The following is a 21,688-nucleotide window of genomic DNA, read 5'->3' on the forward strand; positions in this document are numbered from 1 at the left end:
ATGATGTCCATCACGGTACTAAATTGCTGCAGTACTCGGGTGGGGGGTCTGCCATCTGGGTCCAGTGATTTGTCTTTAGCGTTTGAGTTGACGCCGTACTTCTGCTCGGTTACGCAGGTGACATTTAATGGAGAATTTATGGTATCCCTGATCATGTCATCTGTCATGGGATTTTCTTGTGTGAATACTGCAGCGAAAAAGGTGCTTAGCAGATTGGCCTCTCATGCGCTTCCACCATTTCTCCCAGATTATTTTTTAGTTTCTTATGGCTTACGTGGTTGAAGAATACGCTTTCATTAGATTTGTAGACTTATTAACAAACCCCTATCAATATTTTATTATTTCTTTCTCCCTCCCCTCATCTCCACTCATAGGGACTCTACATTTTCATTTGCCTCACATATACTATCATGTAGGATGGATTCTAGGGACAATTTTACATATAAGCAGACCCCTCTCCCTCGCTTCTTTGTAAGTCATTCCTGCACAGACTGTAGCCATGTAAATTACCAGCACGATCATAGCTCTCCTCCAGCCATGTCTCAGTTATCCCCACCATATCATAATTTTCTTCCAACATTCATTGTAATACCTCCATCTTGTTGGTGAGGCTACTGGCATCAGTGTACATGCACTTCTTGTATTTCTCTGTACCTCCATTCCTGCTTAGTATATTGACTGTCCTAACCATCTCCCCATGTATCATTATTTAGGTTAAGGTCACCATCTACATTCCCCTCCTGTACAATAATTGCCCACCAGCCCAGTCCTTAATTTAAACTCTCCTCCAACCTTTTAACCATCCCCACCCAGCACAGCTGCACTTTCCCCATTACGGTGCAGTCCATCTCTAGCGTAGAGCCTGTAGCCAACAGAAAAGTTGGCCAAGTTCTCAAGAAACCCAACAACCTCCTGCCTACCAAAATCCTGAGCCATTTATTCACTTCTCTAATCTCCTGCTGCCTCTTTGGCATAACAGGTGGGACATGCAGCATTTCAGAAAATACTACTTTTGAGGTCTTTGCCTTAAAAATGACTTCAGGGAATTAAGCGAAAGTTTAAGAACCTTCCACCTACCTCTGTCATTGGCGATAATGTCCTCCCCAACCCCACTCAGTAGTCTGCCCACCTTGAGCACCACAAAGACACAAGTTTTCTGGAAACTGTCTATAATTGAATCGCGTACATGTACAGCAGAATGCATGAAGACATCACATTCCCTGATATACAGGTAACTGCTTTTTGGAGAGGGAAAGGGTGGGGGTGTTAATTTTTTTGTGTTTTAAAAAAAAAAGTTGGCTTTGTTTTTCATATCACAGTATTTATTAAACAAAATAAAGACTAATCTTGCAATTTTTTAAAATTACTGGGATTTTTGGAGACGCACACTTCTTACAATTTCAGGGATCATTTTTCAGCAAGGTTCCTTGTAATCCTGCCTCTGGTAATAACAGGTAAAGAAAGAAAAACATAAGACAAAAGGTAGACATATCTGTGTAGTAAACATTTTAATGGGTCTCCTCAAAGTGCGTTTAATGTCAGGCTACAAGATTTCCGTGCAGCGTCTTCCGATAACAGTAATCTAGATGAACCTGTTACCTCCTGTTGTACATACATGTGGCCCCGCTGATGACCCTCAATTGGTAAAACTAAATTTTCTTTGTTAGAACGAGCCAGGACGCAAGGCTGCCGCCTTTGGTAACTCGCTTCTAATGGACAAGCTCTACAATGTGTGTAGACGGGTCTCATCACTAAAGATTGTAGATGGTTACAATGCATCGTTGCGCTTTCCTCTTCAGCTTTCCCGGTTCAACTTTCAAGAAAAATCAGATTTCTTTGCAGGCTGTTGAGATACTGACAGGTGTTTCTCTGGGATTACCAGTTTTGAGATGATAACTTCAGACTCTTCAAGTACCCTCAGTGACAGACAAGTGTCACAGTGAGAATAAAGCTTAGAAGATATTCCGCATGTCTGAAATTACTAGAAGGAAAGAAGATGCCAACGTGTTCCACTACTAGCAAGACTAGAAAAAGTCACAAAAACAGCAATAAGAGGATGTCTCGTGATGCAGGCTCTGAAGTAGAGTCGTAAATTAAACAGGTAAGGTATCCTATTGACCCACATCAGAAAGAAACAAAGTCAATAACTATTGCTAAACCTATTTTTTTTTTTTTTTTTTAAACCCTCAAACCGCTTTAATGCCAAAACAACCTGCCGTATGGTATTGTGCATAGGATTAAGACCTTTCTGGCAGAAAAGCAGTTGATTCCCACCCAAGCCAAATTTCAGGTCAACTCATTGGTGCCTGCTCCCATCCTCTAACTCTTTCCGTCCAAATCCAGATTTTGGTGACCTGAAGAACAGCGATTGCAAAGTGTAAGAGGAGGCAATGAAGTTGGGAGAATCCTTCCCAATCTGCCTACTGCTCGTTTCTGTGCATTCTTGATGTCAGGCTTGGGAGGCAGAGCTAGTTCTCCAGGAAAGCCACGTAGTCAGTGAGTCTAGCCAGCTGCTGCTCATTGGGGATCAGAGACAGGGGAGCAGAATCTGTGGGGAAAGCAGAACAAACCGTCACAGACCTCCCACCCAAAATGTACACTGTTACCATGCAGATTCCCCTCCCTCCACCAGAACAGCAGCGTTTTTGGAAATCACAAACAGAACTGCAGGCAAAAATTAAACACAGAGCATAAAACAGAGAAAAGGATTTTTTTTTTATACAGCAATGAATGTAACTTAGGGGGGAGGATGCAGCGGATGTAACCTCGAGCCCTGTGATTGTGAGAGAGTTGCTTTTCTTTAAAATAAAGCAGCCTGCCAAGGTTTTATTAGCTGCACAAAGCAGGCAGTCATCTGTGGAGCACGGATGATGTTAGTTATGGAATATGTAATAAATGTGAAAATGCAAATAACACAACTGTATCAACAATGTCAAGGAATGAGAGCTCAACCAGCAGCGACTGAAAAGCATCCCTCCAGGCATCCTCTCTGGCTGGATCTGTCATTATGGGGTGTGGAGTGATGGGCAACTGTACGTGGAGTGGTAGAGATGCCGAAGAACTTGATTGGCAAGTTTTGTACATGGATTTACTTAGAACAGGTCCAGTTCACAATACTCGCCAATTATTGTGCCGCTGCCCCTGTAACTGTGCCGCCGCTCCTGTAACTGTGCCGCTGCCCCTGTAACTGTGCCGCCGCCCCTGTCCACAGCAAATGTTAGATCATGGTGGGAGGAGGGAGTAGCTATGGATGAACCCCTTCATGAGAATTTGCGATCTACTTACATTTGTTGGATACAATATCACTAAAATAGAACTTCCACAAGCTGCCACTTACCGGGTTTCTTGGGCATCACCATACGTGTGGTGGAATCAGCCTGCCAACCCTGCTCTACGACACCTGTTACGGGATTTAACACAACAGAAAATGTAATTTTGGAGTAACTGTATATTTAAAAGGAACAATTTAAAAAAAAAAAACCAACCAAAAAAAAACCCATCAGTGTTCTAACACTACGGTGATCTAACTCCCATTTCATATTCACGCATACAAACTGTCAAGGTCGTAATCAGAATATAGAAAGTGAAGATTTATTTTAGCTACATGGAATCTGCCTAAAATATGGGATACATTTTGGGTTGGCCCCCAGTAAATGACAGAGTAATTTTCACATTCTGGAAGGGTGGACACATCTGTTCACAGAGGTAACAGCCCAGATTAGAGGGCAATTCACACAACTGATGGTATGGTGGCCATATTTTTTAATCTGCATTACGTCCTCAAGCCCTGGCCCTTGCAATCCAACCTGACAGCATCGTAAGCACTTATATGTCAGTGAGCTGCAATTCCAGACACAACCACTATGACAGGTCTGGAGCCCTGTTTGGAACACGGGAGGACGTTGATCAGTGACCATGCTGGAAGGTGAACCCCCTCTAATCTGAAACATATGGCCTATCCTAAACCCCTTTAACACACAAATTCATTTTTGCTTTTTCATTGTTTTTTTTCCCCTTGAGGAAAAGAGCCCTAACTTTTTTATTTGCCATTCGTCATAGACATGTGAGAGCTAGCTTTTTTTGGGGGGACGAGTTGCAGATTTGAATGGCTTAATTAATTTTACTATATAAGTGTATTGGGAAACCGGAATAAAAACAAAAATTCCAAGTGAGATGAAATGATCGGGGGGGATGTACTGCCATTGGTTTTATGGCTTAAAAAAAAATATATTCTCCACCAGGTCACGATTATTGCAATACTACACAAGCATAGATTTGTTCTTACTTTTTCAATGGTTAAATAAAAATTCAGCTTGTGTCACCAAAAAAAAAATTTAAATCTGTATTACCAGGGATGAGCAATCGCTTTGCACAACCCCGGTCCAGGTCAGTGCTCTCTGGCTGTCCACAGGAGCTGCGCGAGTTTCCGGAGCATGGCGTTTAATTTGCCGATCTCCAGTGACATCATCTGTGTGGCACACGTGATCTCTAGTCAGCCTGGCTAATCGTATGCCGAGCCTGAGACCCCAGAAGGCAGGGAAATTGGTGCAACTCTTGTCCACAGCTACAGAGCACTGACCTGGACCGGGGTTGGGCAAAGCGACAGCTCATCTCTACTAGGCAGTGAATATATTGCTAGATGCCCCAGTATAAGAGCCAGGACTCGGAATATTGAAGAATGCTACTCATTTACCTCTGAATTACATTTTGAAATAAAGTATTTTTTTCTTTTTTTTTACTATAAAATTAAATTTACAATGGAGAGTTTGCTGCAGAACTCACCTTTAACAGCGTCTTCCACAGAAAGTCCAACAAAGGCAGCCAAATCATCAGCAGAAATTGATGTATAAGCTTGTGCTACCAGGCCAAATGCGCGCCGTCGTGTAGCATCTGATGACGAAAACGTATGTTTCAATAAAACTGATTGAACAAACTATGGCTTATCACACTCATTACACAGAGAGAAATGGCATTACAGCCATTGTCAAAGACGAAGCAGCAGGATCTTGTGGACTCTGTCTCCCTCTGCCGGGAAATGATACAAATGCAATGTGAATAATGGAATGAGAGGACCAGCTTCCAGATCACACGTCCACCGAGGACACATGAAACATACGACGTTGCCCAGGATTTATAAAAGGCTGTTGCAGGGCTGTGTCTGCTATAGCAGCCGATTCCTAGTCCAGCAGAGCGCTCTGTCCCTCCTGAGTCTCGCCGTATAGCTAAGCGGTACAGCCACCTATAGGGTATTTCCACATTCAGCAGAAATTGTGGGACACATTTTGGTGCCTTTTTTACCCATTACCTAGTGCAGGGGTCCCCAACCTGTAGCTCGGGAGCCACATGTGGCTCGCGGTTCCATGAATTGTGGCTCACAGCTGTCTGCCAGCTTGGTGCATTAGCTCCAGATTTAGTAAACTGGTATGAAGAGCACATCTCAAAATGGTGAGCTTTGTGAGTAGCCCTGCAGAGAAGAGCAGATTTGGGTGCACATCTACTGGTCTTGGGGGTTTAGAGATAATTTAAGTATGGTACGCTGGAGACAGGATGATACTACCGGTCAGTGGAGGTGCTTGTAGCTGGATGTGACTGTTAAGAGTGTGTGATGGGAGAATGCTGAATGGGGGTGTGGTGGGAACCCCTGGATCTCGGTATATTGCTTTAGGGTGATTTGTGTGGAAAAGCTTTGGTTATCATTATACTCGTAATGGGGGCTTTGGTTGCCACTACTGTGAGCCGGGGCAGTAGCTGTATATGGCTCGCGACCCTCTTGCAGACCTGAATGTGGCTCTCAAGGTCAGAAAGGTTGGGGACCACTGACCTAGTGTCAAAACTAAATTTTGGTGGTCAAAATGTAATTATTTTATTCTTCACTGCCCAATGGTATGAAATTCTGTGACACACTTGTGGTGTCAATATGATCACTGCACCCCTAGATGAATGCATGGAGAGGTGTAGTTTGTAAAACAGGGTCACTTATGCAAGGGTTCTGCTATTCTGGCACCTCAGGGGCTCTGCCAAAGTGACAAGGCATCCTTAAACCAATGCAGAAAAATCTGAACTCCAATATCGCGCTTCTTCCCTTTTTTTTAAAAACAAATTGCTTACCGCTGATGGCCAGTAATCACTGCAGTCTAGCCACGGTGGCCAATCATGCGCAGTGCTTACATGCTTTTATATCATTAATGCCTATGCAAGACCAGTAAATGGAAACAGGTAGTTCCATGCTCTTTCATAGCGAGCTTGTCAGCACTGCAAGAGGGCTGGCCAGGAACACAGGAATTCTCCTGGTCCCGACAGCTTCAGTCCCACTGTAGATATGGTGCAGACAACCGGCTTCATAGCACCATCAGCACAGTTGGGCCGGCAGCGCCACAATGCATCTCAATCAACGAGGCGTGCCCGCTCCTCCAGCAATGCAGAACATGTGAGGCTGGGGAGCTGTCCGCAATGAAGACAGAAGAAAGTTGAGCAAATTTAGCAGGACCCTGGTCCAGTGGCCACAGACAACTAATGTAGCCGCTGGACTAGTGTACCGCTCAGAGAACAGCTTCCTACCAGCCAGCATCTTTGGTTCCCCTTTTGATAAAGTCTTTCTAGCACAGCATCATTGATAGTGGCATGAAGCACATACGACATTGTGCCACGCTGGATAATCAAAAGAGAAGAAGTCCCATCCAGCAGCATAGTGTAAAATTACTAAGCCAACAAATAAGTCTTAGCTCTATTAAAGGTGAGGGAAAAAACTGCTGTGATCCTCGAGGACTCAAAACCATTTTAAAAACATGTTACAGTGTCCACCGTGAGTCAGGCCATAATCTACTGTAACGATGCTTGTCACTTGGGAGCGATCTGAGGTATTACTGGAGCAGTTTCTATTTAAAAGTCCGGCTGGTTTAATTTATTCCTCATAAATAGAGTTGAGGGAATTTTTCAAACTTTGGTTCCGATTACTTTGTGGCAGCGAATATTGTATTTACAATATTCGCCGAACGTCATTGGAGTAGAAATGATTGAATATGTTCGGAATCGATCGTCAAACAAACTCAACACGAATAGGGTACCAATATGGCACGAATATGTCAAATTCACATTCTGAAACCGATTGCGAACATATTCGTTCAACTCTTCTCATAAACCACATCACAGGAAAACTTAAATCCAGCCCTTGTGCGGCACAAAGTGAAAAAGTAAACTGTCCAAACAATAGTGCTGGTTTGCCCGCTTGGCTTATAGTCCAGCTTCGAAGGCCTTTTGCAAAGCTACACAATCCAGGTGGTCTACCCACCTCCATACACAGAAGCAAATGTCAGATAAACAGGTCCCATTTTACAATGTGAACCACAACCAGGGGTGGAGATATGGTGAGCAGCCGCCCCGCTCTAACACTTCAGCTGCTCAAAATTAGAGCTGGCCCTAACATGGCCGATTAACCCCGCTTCGTACAATGTGTACGAGATAGAGATGAGCAAACGTGCTCAGATAAGGCATTATCCGAGCACGCTTGTGTGCTAACAGAGTGACTTTGGTGTACTCGAATAAGATCTTCGAACAGGCAATCCATGCATGTGTTGCGGCTGTCAGACAGCCACGATACATGCAGCCGCAGGAACTTGAACTTATGTTTCGAGCATGCCGAAGACACTTGGATAGCAAATGAGAATACTTGGATAATGCCTTCTCTGAGCTCATTCGCTCATCATTAGTACTAGAGCATTACTCCAGGTTTACATCACAGAGGACATGCACCTCTGTGAAACATATTTGGCATCCAGAAAAGTTTAGAAAAAAAGTTTCTACAAACGTCAATGCAGCTGACGCATTTAAGCTTTTAAAGCTACAAAGTGGGGTAAAAGCTTTAACAATTTGCAAACATTGTGACATTTTTTCTTTAGCTTGAATCAGCTCTGCCAAAATTGGTGGAGCTGGTTACAACCCACCCAATCGGCTTTAAGGGAACCTGTCACCCCCAAAATCGACGATGAGCTAAGGAATTCTGGAATGCTGTAGATAAGCCCCCGATGTATCGTGAAAGATGAGAAAAAGAGGTTATATTATACTCACCCAGAGGCGGTCCTGGGCCTCCCATCTTCTTACGATGATGTCCTCTTCTTGTCTTCACGCTGTGGCTCCGGCGCAGGTGAACTTTGTCTGCCCTGTTGAGGGCACAGCAAAGAACTGCAGTGCGCAGGCGCCGTGTCTCTCTGACCTTTCCCGGCGCCTGTGCACTGCAGTACTTTTCTCAGCCCTCAAAAGGGCAGACAAAGTACGCCTGCGCCGGAGCCGCAGCGTGAAGACAAGAAGAAGACAAGAAGAAGACATCATCGTAAGAAGATGGGATGCCCCGGACCGGACCGCGACACCCACCGCTTTTTCTTATCATTCAGGATACATCGGGGGCTTATCTACAGAATGCTATAGATAAGCCCCTGATGCTGGTGGGCTTAGCTCATTGTCGATTTTGGGGGGTAACAGGTTCCCTTTAATATGCCAGAAATGCTACTCCAGTCACTGACTCAAATTCTGTGCCTTCTGTTCCTGCAAGGCTGGCATAACACGATTGTGAGCTGCGACAGTCTTGATGAATCAGCTAGAGTCTTTAGAATTGAAAAAGGAAACCAATTCCACAATAAAGGTCATAGCTTGAAATAAGCTGTACAGCAATTCTGTAAGGATTAGTGATGAGTGAATATACTTGTTGCTCGGGTGGTCTCCGAGTATTTATGACTGCTCAGATTTAGTTTTCCTTGCCTCACCTGGATGATTTATGGCTGTTAGCCAGCCTGAGTACATGTGGGGGTTGCCTGGTTGCTAGGGAATCTCCACATGTAATGAAGCTGTCTAGTAGCAGCAAATCATCTAGCTGCGTCAAGGAAAACAATCTCCGAGCAGTCATAAATACTCGGAGACCACCCGAGCAACGAGTACACTTGCTCATCACTAGTAAGGATGTGATGTCCAAATGTCAAAAACACTTTTGGCCATATAGTAAATGCTTCTCCTAGGAAGAAATATACAAGGATGGTTTCCTTACCTCTTACAGCCTCGATGATGGGCTGTATGTTTTCTGACCATTGATGGGCAGCTATTGAAGAATAGATTCCAGGGAAATCTCTCTGCCAGATCCTTTGTCCTACCTCCCAGATCCAACCAATCTCTGGACTCGACTAAAGAGGACAAAATTGGCCACATCTCAATGGAAATGTTATAAAGAAAAGTAATCATGAAACACTAAACACCACAAAAGTCTATAAATATAATATGTAATCTCAAGACAAGTTATGTTAACATACAATTGGCCAAATCACATCTAGACTTTGGTAAATCAACCATGGAGCACATTCTGTGGAAATGTCAAGTTTTTTAGATGAAGGGAAAACAAACAAAAAAAACATTAGAAAAGGCTAAACAAATATAATATGAACCATACGGAGCCAGCAGTTTGCACATTCTATCAGCACCAGGCTCCACGGCCCGTGTGGACGAGCTCCTGAGCCGCTGCAGAGCCTCAGAAATACATCTGATTTTCAAATATATATTCTGTGCCATCATCCAAGAGAAGCAGACCAATTTCGTATAAGGCGTCACCCTCATTTCAACATTTTGTATTTATTTTTTCTCACTGAAGCAGGTACTGAACTTTATATTTATCCATTGACTCTTTGCAATGTATCAGTTTAAATCAGATGAAATATGGATGGAAAACTGAAGCACAAAGCTAGTCTCCCTAGTTCATCTGTGTCTCACGGCTCCCCATAGACTTCAATCTTAAAATCTGATCTGCAAAACTGATGTGCGTATGAATCAATGATAAGCTATGGGTTTGTATGATGCCTAAGAAAAAAATGGACGGCACAGACACAGATGTGTGAATGCAGCCCTGCAGAAGGAACACGTATTCATTATAACCTATTTAGATGTTCCCAATAAAAATTTAAAAAAATGGAGATGTTGATTTTTGACCCGAACCATGGACCAAAATGAACCATACAAGTCTGTTGGTGGAAATCATGGACTGCACATAGGTGCCATCTATGTGCTATAGGGTAACAGAAGCTTTCCAATTTTTTTTTTTTTAACCATCATAGATGTCTGAATGAGGCCTAATAATGAAGGGTACATTATTAAAATAAGGTACCAAACCTGTGATAGAAAATGCATCAAATTCATCTGGATCCTGCTCAACGATCTTGTAGTATTGTGTTGAACCCTCACTGGACCAAGAAACACGAACACACAACGTGCTCCTCAACAAAATTCAATAGCATGATATGAACCCAGCCTAATTCACACTGTTTTATGGCAAGCTGTTTTGAAGCCTTTATTAGTTTAAGGACCGAATATTTATTATTTGCCCTCACCTTTAGGGCTCATTCACACTGGCGTACAACATCAGATGATTCTGTCATGCGAGAGAATCGGATGCCATGTGCAAACGACGCTGGGCTCAAACTTTGCAGCGAGCGTGATCTGAGTGTCACTTTACTGTGATCCGATTCTCTCGCATGTGCAAATTGGATTAGAGGCGCAGAGAAGATGAAAAACTTAAATTCTCCGTTGTGTGAGTCGGCGTATATGGGACTGCACTTGGATGAAATCCGAGTGCAGTCCGATGTTTTGCACGCACCCATAGATTTGTATAGGTGCACGCCATCTGATATACTCTGCCAATCGCAGCATGCAGCCTCTCATCCAAGTTATACTCTGGCTACTCACCAGTGTTAGCGAGCCCTTAAAAGTGAAGCGTCAGCCTCACTAACCAGAAAATCTAAAAGTGAGTCTCTTAGAGTTAAAACTGAACTGTACATGGGAACACCGACCCGCAGGATGTAGAAGAGGGGGATTCAGCACAGCAGATTTTACTAAGTAAAACTTACAGTTCTGACAGCGGGCGGGATTCTTTTCCATAAGTAGCGAGCATTATTCCTGAAAAACAATAAAAGAAAAAGGAAAACCTGTTACAAAAAGCGCTAAGCCTAAAGTATTCTGTGTACAGCAGAGCAGCCTATATAGTATCTGTACGCATCTCACAGCACCAGCAGGACAGGGCGACTTCACAAATCTGATGCTGGAGAGCGATGTGCCTTAACGATGGTCCTCAAGGCCCCCAACAGGTCAGGTTTCCAGGATTTCCATAGTATTTCACACTAGGGAGAGAACTGGTCGCAGGTTCTGATGCTCTGGCAATAAAACATGATCTGATGGGGCCGTGAGGACTGGAGTTGGAGAACATTACAACAGACATCCAGGGGAAGTCTGCGGTCGGAGTTTAACACCAGACACTAACTGTCCGGTAAGAACCCCAAACTTTTAAGCTCAACTCTATTGATGATGTACTGGATTCTAGGATGAACCTCACTATGAGAAGCTCCAAGAGATATATATATATATATATATATATATATATTTTTCTTCACCTGGTTTTCTGCAGCATTCACATAATGCACAAGCACCACTGCATATACTGCATGTAGAGACACACACACTGCCACTGCATGTACACAGATACACAGCTTCACTGCATGTAGAGACGCACACACTGCCACTGCATGTACACAGATACACAGCTTCACTGCATATACACGCAATTTACATTTATTTGGAGATTAACATATTGTAATGGGCATTTTGTTGGGCCAGGATGGTTTAATGTTCTCTCTTCTTTATAACAGCCATCAATACCAGGGGTTTGTGTTTTCAGAACTCCCTAGGGTCAGCTCGGGCACGAAGACGGTGCCAAAACTTGCATGTGCTAGTTAGGGTGCCAACCTCCATGATCAGGTAGGGCTGTTGATAGGGTGAATTACCATGGAATGGCATCTGGGCACTTCTCTACCTGACCTCTATCAGGCCTGTTTTTGTGTGACATCTCAACATACATTGAAACTAGTTGGGTCACCATACATACATGTTGATGTTGTTATTTTTTGGGAATTGCCTACCGGGTTCCTTTTTAATTGTTATCAATAAAAAGTTTATTTTTAATAGGTGGGAATTTTTTGTATATGTTAGATGTATTCACAGAAGCACACCGCTCCGCTGCGCATGCACAGACGCACATATTTCTACTGCAGGTCTCCTATGTGGACTTTAATTATGAGTAGCTTAGTACCAGTTATAAAGTCTTGTTATTTATTCCCCATATTTTCCAGTTTTCACAAGGTGCAGGACTGATCACAGGACTAATATCCTGGGAGGTCCTTCAGCTCCATTGCTCAGTACTTTTTTAGGACCCCCTGGTGAACACTGAGCAGCTCCTGTTCCGCATTGGTGATGTGCAGGTTTCAGCCTCCTATCCTGACCTGCACTGATCAGACAGATCAGTGTTGGGCAGAAGGGAGAACTGAGGTGCTGCACAGTCCTTTCAGTGACTGAGAAGGATGAAGAGCACGCCACACTTTTTTGCAAGATTTTTAATTGGTTAAAAAAAAAAGTGTAATAGAAAGATGCAGTATTTAGCTCTTAGCAGAAAGCTTTGTTGGCTGAAATTGAATGTATGAGACGTAGTAGATCTTTAAAAAATATGTTTGCCTAGTGAACCCCCTAAAGCAATAGTTATTGGGACGGACAGTCTTGAATAGCTGTATTCAATTATATATATAAAAAAATCAACCAACACACCCAAAGGTAGCAATATCACCTCTACATGTGTCATTGATGCCTGTAAATGCACTTTTACTCCATAATGTCAGCCGCATGCTTAGAACGATCAGGAGATCGAATGCTGAACAGAAGATGAGAGCGGGGCCACAGGGCATAAATTGGTGAATGGAAATTAGCAAGCCTTGTCACAATGGCAGGAGACAGTGATAAGTGTTATTACCGAGCAGAGGAGCTGCACAGAGAGCCAATGCCGCTCTGAATGTCGGGATTCCTGTGTCCTAACAGATTTATTGGCATCAGTGCTATCGGAGCCGGTCACCCAGGGATGATGTGCTGGGAGGTCACTCGCTCTCCGTAGTCTGGCTAATAAATATATTAGGACACAGTGAGAAGAGTAATTGGTGAGGGAGGGTATGGCTAGCATGACATTGTTTCACAGGCGGTGGGGACTGCACACACTGGGGGGTAGGAGGCAGCACTTAGTGAGACATCTCCTGCACACCGAGTGACCCCATTGTTTTCATCACCATTCACATGAGTTGATGAGAAAGTATGGGAACAGGATGATTAATACAAATGTTCTGTCCCCATATTCGATAATTGTTATCGGCAACACAGCCTCAGTTTTCATAGGGCAAAGTGCTGCTGATAAAGCACGGATCGCTCAGGAGATGATTACTGGCATGTTTCAGGGGCTGATTATTAGACACTATCGGCTAGTCTAAATGTGCGATTACATTTTTCTTCCCTCTTAACAGTGTTCACACACTGCTGCTATATAGAAATAATTCTCTTTTCACAGCGAGTCCAGGATCTGGAGATTGTAAAATTAGAACGATGTTCCTAGCGATTTGTGAGATCTTCTGAGATCAAGGGTGATCCTATGAGCTGCAGTTTGTCAGCAGTGGAAGTGCCTGGGGCAGCCAAGTGTCTTCATGTGCTTCAAGGTGTAAACCATATCTACTGCCTTTAAGCCCTCATCTGCTGACTAATGTACTGGCAGAGGAGTGGAATCATTTTTCTTTTCTCTTATTTCGCCTCTCCGTTGCAAAAATATTAGTAATCACGTATTTGGCACCTAGTTAAGTTCTAAGTGAGCATTATCAGATATTTTTCACTGGGGGAGTGTACTTCTGCCTCCTGTATGACACTGACCAATCATAAGCAGGCAGCAACAAAGAAGTGTAGAAGGACCTGTGGTAAGGTCATCAGGGTCACATGACATAAGTCTACAAGTCCAGCCGAAATAAGCATTGAAGATATATTATACAGCACAGAAGTTCTAGAAATACTAACTGAAATGATTAAACATTTCATGTTGAGTTCAACATGAAAAATTGGGTGAAAGGTCCTCTAACGCCTGGCCATTGCTCCAATCTCAGCCCTGTATGCCTAGCTAGTTACACTCTGTCATGTGATAACTGCAGCCAATCAGAAGCAGTAACCTTCACTAGTCTACTCTGAAAGCGGCAGCAAATCATGTGACATTTTCAGATACCGGTAGGGGACACAGGGTCAACATTGGAGAAATAGCAATGGCCTGGAAGTTAAGAATAGAGTTTATTTTGTTTTGCACCAAGGGGCTATTAGGAAGGTGTTGTCAAGTAGCAAACTCTCTTTTTAAAGATAAGAGCTGGAAAACATTTATGGTCCGTTATTTCAATACAGCCTTTACCTTAGGTTAAGTAAGAAAAACGTAGGAATCCAGCACTGTGAAAATTAGACTAAAAGTATTGAAAAGTCTTTAATAAACAACATGATGCAAAAAAGGATAAAAAAAACCATTCACGGAAAAAAAAGGATGTGCATAATCTCTTACGCGTTTTGGACGACTTAAAGTCCTTTGTCACAGAAATGCTAAGTTCCAATTTCCGATGCTGGATTACTACCTTTTTCTTACTTGCATTATTAAATTCACAGAATATAAGTTACCATATATAGGAACAGTGCGTTATTTAAACCATGTGGATCTTCATATTTAAACCCAATTGGGATGATCTTGGATCAAAATTTAGAGTAGACTCCACAGATACATGTAACGCCTACAATAAACACGTGGAGGTAATCACCCGATAAAAGTACATGATTTTATTGAAAAATACAACTAACAAATAACGATAAGATACTATAGGGAAGCAAGATCAAGGATAGACTATAATACAGTCCCAAAAGGCATGCAGAGCAAGGGATTCATATAATATATACAGATGAAAATAGACTGTCTGCAAAATTAGACAGTCAGAAAAGTGATCATGAAAAAAAGTGTGTGCCAATAACAGTGACTGGAACAGATTGACGAACCAGACTACATGATTTTAAAACGTAATATCAATATACTGTATACAAAATGGGATTTAAGCTGTCCATATAGTGTACAAACACTGTGAAACGTTATAAACATAAAGGGCATTTGTGAAACAAAAAACACATCAAAACTATTAGCACCACATGTGACCAATAATTGGATTCATGGGCTGACAGGCAGCGCGAGATCAAGCTATCAAGATGGAATCAGCTTACTCATAGTATGATTACACTGCAGGGTCCAGGACAGACCCTTGTGACATGCATTCCGCTTTGGCTTTATCAGAACAAGGAGTACATTATATGAATCCCTTGTACTGCATACCATTTGGGACTGTATTATGGTCTATCTTTGATCTTAATTCCCTACAGTTTTATCTTATTCATGTTATTTGTATTTTTCAATAAAATCATGAACTTTTATTGAGCGATTAGCTCCAAGAGTATATTTTAGGCGTTATACTTTTTCTTACTTTGCTTCATACACCTGAGGGCACCGGCCTGGGATCTTTTAATTTGTCTACGGGATGATGAGCTGAAAATACTTTTTTCCTTTTATTATTCCTGCGGTTACACCATCTCACTATTCAAGCTTAAAACAAGTTTTCGCTGCGTAAACAGTGAGATCTTAAGTGTCTAGTACACAGGTAACATAATGTAGAGTTACTGCAGAAAAAAAACAAAAACACACCACTCCTCAAAATTGCTCAGAAGACTATTGTTACCCCTCTAAAGTATGTTGTAACAACACATACTTACATGTCATTATGCAAGAGGTAGAGGACTAAAAGTTGACTGTAGACTTGAGGGGTAGCAACACCTCCTGGGGCCTAAATAAAGAAACAGTCGGGTTAATTCATCGTATAATATAGTTGCTTTAGTCATTAATGAGTGACCAATCATGAAGTGTAAAAGCAGATGGACTTCCTGAATCACTAACTACAAAGACAAAAAAAACTGTTCGAACAAAGTCACATTTGCCTACAGCAGCCAACCATTATATATCGATATTCTTGCCCCTACATGTCTATACACATTGTGGCGGTTATGTTTGAGTTCCTATATAAATCATGGAGGCTGGCAGTTATCACTGAGCGACTTAGGCAACAGCCTTGTGCGCGGCTAGGATTCGCCGGGACCGGATTACCTCCGCTTACCGCGAGTGATAAGGCCGGTTTCACACGTCAGTGATTCCGGTACGTGAGGTGTCAGTTTCCTCACGTACCGGAGACACTGAGTCACGTAGACACATTAAAATCAATGTGTCTCTGCACATGTCAGCGTGTTTTCGCGGACCGTGTGTCCGCGTGCAAAACACGGAGACATGTCAGTGTTCGTGGGAGCCCACGGATCACATGGACCCATTAAAGTCAATGGGTCCGTGTAAAACACGTACCACACACGGATGCTGTCCGTGTGCCGTGCAGGAGACAGCGCTACAGTAAGCGCTGTCCCCCCAGCGTGGTGCTGAAGCCCCCATTCATTTCTTCTCTCCAGCAGCGTTCGCTGGAGAGAAGAAATTAAAAATCATTGTTTTTTTTTTTTAAGGTAGAAATAAAGATCTTTGTTCCCCCCCCCCTCCCACCCCCTGTGCGCCCGACCGCTGGAAAGAATACACTCACCCGGCTCCCTCGAAGCGTCCTCTCCGCAGCTTCTCCTGTATGAGCGGTCACGTGCTGCCGCCCATTACAGTCATGAATATGCGGCTCCACCCCTATGGGAGGTGGAGCCGCATATTCATGACTGTAATGGGCGGCACCACGTGACCACTCATACAGGAGAAGCTGCGGCGCGGAGAGGACGCTTCGAGGGAGCAGGGTGAGTATTTTCTTTCCAGCGGTCGGGCGCACAGGGGGTGGGAAACAAAGATCTTTATTTCTACCTAAAAAAAAAAACAAAATACAATGATTTTTCATTTCTTCTCTCCAGCGAACGCTGCTGGAGAGAAGAAATGAATGGCGGCTTCAGCACCCAAAGCAGGGGACAGCGCTTACTGTAGCGCTGTCTCCTGCACGGTCCGTGTGGTACCCAGTCGGCACACGGCTGCCGCACGTGTGCCACGCTGATGTGCCACGTGAGCTCACGGACACACGGACACTGATAACTCCGGTACCGGAATTATCTGGACGTGTGGGACAGGCCTAAGTGAGCGTACTCGTTGCTTGGGTTTTCCCGTGCACGCTCCGGTGATCTCCGAGTATTTGTTAGTGCTCGGAGATTACGTTTTCATAGCCGCAGCTGAATGATTTACAGCTATTAGCCAGGCCAAGTACATGTGGGGGTTGCCTGTTTGCTAGAGAATCCCCACATGTAATAAGCTGGCTAACAGACGTAAATCATTCAACTGCCGCGATGAAAACTTAATCTCCGAACACTAACAAATACTCAGAGGACCCCCGAACGTGCTCAGGAAAAGCCGAGCAACGAGTATACTCGCTCATCACTAATAGTGAGTGCTGACTTATCAATTTGGACCGGACATCCCCTTTAAACCGAACAGCTGATACATGCTACACAAAATATTGCATGTGCCAGATTGTGGCGGCATCAACTCAGCCAGGTATGTTTTAGAGCTCAGATGAGTGCATCACATGTACATGGGCGCTCCATGTTACACTCCGATAGCAGACTGACAAATTATATTGAATATGACTGTCCAGATGACAGTTCAAACGGATTGAGTGTCTGTGAGATAGAAAATCGCAGCAAGCACTAGCTCTTCTGTAGTTCAGATACAGACTCGCCTACTGAGGTCTATAGGTGGGCAAAAAAAAAAAAATAGAATAATAATAATAATAATAATAATAAAAAAAAAATCAGATCATCTGTACTGCATCCGATTTTTACGGTTTAATTCATTTAACAGCCTTCGAATCAATATTGAGCCATGACAACTTGATAGGTAAACACTCTGCAGGAAGATCGATCTTGTGCTAGTCTAGATAGGTCCACCGGGGTCTTCTCCACAGTAATATTGATATCATCTTGTCATCAGGTTGCTGGTCTTCCTCTCTGCCTTGTTGCTTTTATTCTTCCGACCATGATGTCCTTCTCCAGTGATTGCTCTCTTAGTATGATGTGCCCATAGTAAGCAATTCGTAGCTTGGTGATCCTTGCTTCCAGTCACATGTCTGGCTCGATTTTTTTCAAAATTGATTTGTTTCTGCATCTGATTGTTACAGGTACATTGTTAATATAAACATAGGAAGCTGTACTTGATCATGGATATTTTAAAACTATTGTTTCATAAATCTGGAGGTGTAAAAAACAGACACGGATGATAAGGCAGATTTTTCATACAGTCATCTGATCCTGGCCCCATTCTGTAACGCTGAGGGGCTTAAAAAAATACATTTAAAAGTCGGCTGAGGATCAAGACGAACACGTGACTAGTCCAAGATGGAGGTGTTTAGCAACTTTCTCCTGCTCTGCTTGAGTAACAGGTCTCCTCCTATACACGTCACTCATAGCGATTGGCATGTGGAGGGGCTGTTAGTCACTGGACTGCCTTAGAATAATAATCATTTTTATTTTTATAGTGCCAACATATTTCGCAACACTTTACATCATAGAGGGGACTTGTACAAACAAATACAACAGCCTTCAAATGACACAGCGATTCAGGGTACAACATACCTGTCTGAAAGGATACACCCACAGTCTGATACATGCTGTCCGTAGTTTGAGATTAATGTACTAGCTGACCGGTTCCATTTAAAGGGAATCTGTCAGCAGGCTTTTGCTACCTAATCTATGAGAAGCATCAGATAGGGGCTGAGAGTCTGACGACCCCAGCGATGTGTCACTTATTAGGCAGTGTGCTGTAGTTTCAATACAATCAGTGTTTTAGCAGCAGGATCAGGATATTATCACTACAGGACTAGGTTTCATGGGCAGGCCAGTCCAGCTAATCTGTATAACCCCACCCACACCACTGATTGACAACTTATTGACAATGTACACAAGAAGTTGCCAATTGGGGGTGTGGGTGGAGTTATACACTGCCCAGAAGTCTTAGATCTGCTACTTCTGACAAAACAAATATTCTATGAAAACGTCACCAAGCAGTCCAGTAGGTGATACATCCCTGAAATCAGGCTGTCTCTGCATTATGCCATCAGATTTCAAAGCAAAAAAACCTGCTGACGGATTCCCTTTATAGGGGTTGTGCAGTCTTCGCAACAGGTTTAAGGCTCTGCTGCATGACAGATGTAACAGCAAGAACAGGCCGTGTGCACGATACCTGGCGTGTCCGGTGATCGCTCGGGATCAGCCCGATCCCAGTGCGGAGCGTGATCTCCCAACCCTCAGCGCAGAAATGAGCGATGCTGCAGTCACCAGAACAGATGGAACATTTGGTGGGCAATTACACTTAGCCAGACCCTCCTGCCTTGTTCCTTCATTCAGCCAGGAATCATCACTGGGGTCCAATGGCCAGTACCAGACTGACAGGTTCACCCCCCCACCCCCATTTACATGATGGGGTACGGCCACTATTCCTACTATCAGCGGGGCCCCAGCAATCACACACGCGTTCCCTAGTGCTGTGTATAGGTGGCAGGGTGTCACTCTGGGAATATTCCTACATTACTGAAATATATTAACACTTAAATGAGTCTGTAAGTGCAGGAAGTGGAGAATCCCTCTAAGCAGAGTGCAGCCAGGGACTATATAGCGAGGGTGGAGGGATACGGCCCTCTGCCATCAGCCCTCTCTGCCAGCAGCTCTAGCAGTGCCGGGACAGTGCGGAGTGACAGGCACATGGCCTCGTATACACAGATGTCGCCACACACAGCTTCCTGCGCTATCAGCTGAACGCACCTCCAGCTCCTGCTCCTCACACTGCTCTAGAAGCCTTTGGTAGGACACCGGGTTTTCCGCCATCACGGCAACTGGCATCTTCCCTGCTGGCCCCCGGGGCCTCAGCGCCGCTCCTCCAGCACACGTCTTCCGCTTCCGGGTAAGGGCACGTCACGGCTGCATGCCTCGCATTGGCTAGAAGTAAGGCGCACACTGATTGGCGGAGAGCATGGAACGCAAACAAGTGATCATATTGCGCATGCGGTCTGTTCTCTACATAAACACTGCCTCACTGAACTGCAGAGCTCAGGCTGAGGTCATTAGAGGCAGGTTACTGCGTGCGGAAACCAGAAGTGTAGGAACAGTGTGCACGGCCAGTTACTCCATAGCCGTGCACAGAATTATAGCTAAGGCCACGTTCACACAGTCAGTATTTTACCTCAGTAGTCGTAAGCCAAAATCAGCAGTGGGTGAGAAATACAGGAGTGGTGACGTGTATCTATGATTTTGGCTTACAAATGCTGATGTAAAATACTGACCAATACTGAACGTGTGAACATGGCCTTAGCACTCAGGGATGTGGCTTTTTTAAATCAAATTTCTTTAGTTATGGCCTTTTTTCTTTTTATGTTAATGTAAGGTAGGAAGTTTTTTAATTTAAACCATTTTTACATTGACGCTTTTAAGGGTCTTGAATGGATCTATGACTGATGTGCAGACCCCCTGCTTCTAACATTTAAATGCCATTATCGTCAGGTGGCAGCAACATTTAGGGGGTTAAACAGCAGCGATCTGAGCTAGATAGCTCTGATCACTGCTGACAAGCAGGTGCCGCCTGTATGGCATCACTAGTGTGCATGCATTGCCTGCTTCTTCCAGGTGCAGCCAACATGTGCGTCACATATACAGTGGATGCTGGGAAGGGGTCACTGTGCAGTACAAATACTGCGTTGTCTTTATTCCGCAGGCCGGTAGGTTTCCAGCTCTAATAGTTTATATGTATTTGTTTATGTTCTACTAGTTTTGTACAATACAAGACACTTTAAAGGATTTATTTTTTTGTCCCCATACTCTGAGCCATAACTATCATTTTTGTGGTGCATGCACAACATACAATTTCACAATTTCATGCCTGTATTGCATTTTATTCACCTGGGCCTGATAGGTATAGTAACACTTGATCTTCTTAATCATATTGCAGAGAATAGCATCAATCATGACAAAAAAGCCCCCTTTAACTCTGGCCATTATACCACATCAACATATATACACACTCACTAAGGGGCAGCATGGTGGTTCAGTGGTTAGCAGCACTGGAGTTTGAATGTCCCCCCCCCATGTTCGCGTGGGTTTTTGCCCACACTCCAAAGACATACTAAAAAGGATTCTAGATTGTGTAGATTGTGAGCCCCAATGGGAACAGTGATGATAATGTCTGTGCAGTGCTGCTGAATATGATAGCACTATATAAGCACAGCATAATAAATAATATAACTGCACAGCTCTGGAGGGGAGATGTTTCACTGAGGCTATTAGCTTCAGTGATTTGAAACCCAGAAGTTTGCTACCGCACATTATGTGTTGAGCGGGGTTAATCAGCCATTTGAAGGGCTGGGTTTTTGTGGACAACCATAGAACGGGTGGGAGTTTTTTCTCCATATCTCCATCCCAGGGTGTGGTCTGAGGATTAAATAGTCGGCCGCCTGAGGAATTCAGTGTTCAGTGTGTCTGGAGTGGCTAACTCTAGAGAAGTGTTCGTGTTTGTTAACCCTGAGAGAGCAATCCCGCTACCCCAAGTACTGTGCTTTGTGTTACCACTTTGTTTTGTTTTCCTGTTTTTGCCCAGATGGCCCTGTTTATTTTTACTTCACCATGGTTTATGCCGTATATATAATAAATCAGTGAAGATCTTAGACAGTGTTCCCGTGTCTACCTCCATGTACAGCTGAGTGAGCCGATCTACCAAAATATATACACTGCA

At 43.7% G+C, this 21,688-nt stretch overlaps 1 protein-coding gene across 1 annotated transcript; it reads right to left on the reverse strand.

Annotated features, from left to right (window-relative positions):
* Positions 1 to 1,491: 1,491 nt before the first annotated feature.
* COPS8 (COP9 signalosome subunit 8) lies at positions 1,492 to 19,929 on the reverse strand. Its single transcript, XM_077272346.1, has 7 exons — positions 19,729 to 19,929; positions 15,667 to 15,737; positions 10,878 to 10,926; positions 9,035 to 9,167; positions 4,783 to 4,890; positions 3,338 to 3,400; positions 1,492 to 2,548 (listed from the first exon to the last, which is right to left on the reverse strand). Exons 1-7 carry the CDS (start codon positions 19,804 to 19,806, stop codon positions 2,469 to 2,471), a joined length of 582 nt encoding a protein of 193 aa, XP_077128461.1. The 5' UTR covers positions 19,807 to 19,929; the 3' UTR covers positions 1,492 to 2,468.
* Positions 19,930 to 21,688: the final 1,759 nt, after the last annotated feature.

Source organism: Ranitomeya variabilis, chromosome 7 (genome assembly GCF_051348905.1).
Source record: "Ranitomeya variabilis isolate aRanVar5 chromosome 7, aRanVar5.hap1, whole genome shotgun sequence".
In the NCBI taxonomy this organism is placed as follows: domain Eukaryota; kingdom Metazoa; phylum Chordata; class Amphibia; order Anura; family Dendrobatidae; genus Ranitomeya; species Ranitomeya variabilis.

Bases quoted from the DNA above. Each gene is read 5' to 3' on its own strand.
- COPS8 (XM_077272346.1), bottom strand. From the start codon at position 19,806: ATGCCAGTTGCCGTGATGGCGGAAAACCCGGTGTCCTACCAAAGGCTT. The intron at 3,401-4,782 runs GTGAGTTCTGCA...ATCCCGTAACAG, and splicing joins TGTGGAAGACGCTGTTAAAG to GTGTCGTAGAGCAGGGTTGG. The intron at 2,549-3,337 runs GTAAGTGGCAGC...CTTTCCCCACAG, and splicing joins GGTGATGCCCAAGAAACCCG to ATTCTGCTCCCCTGTCTCTG.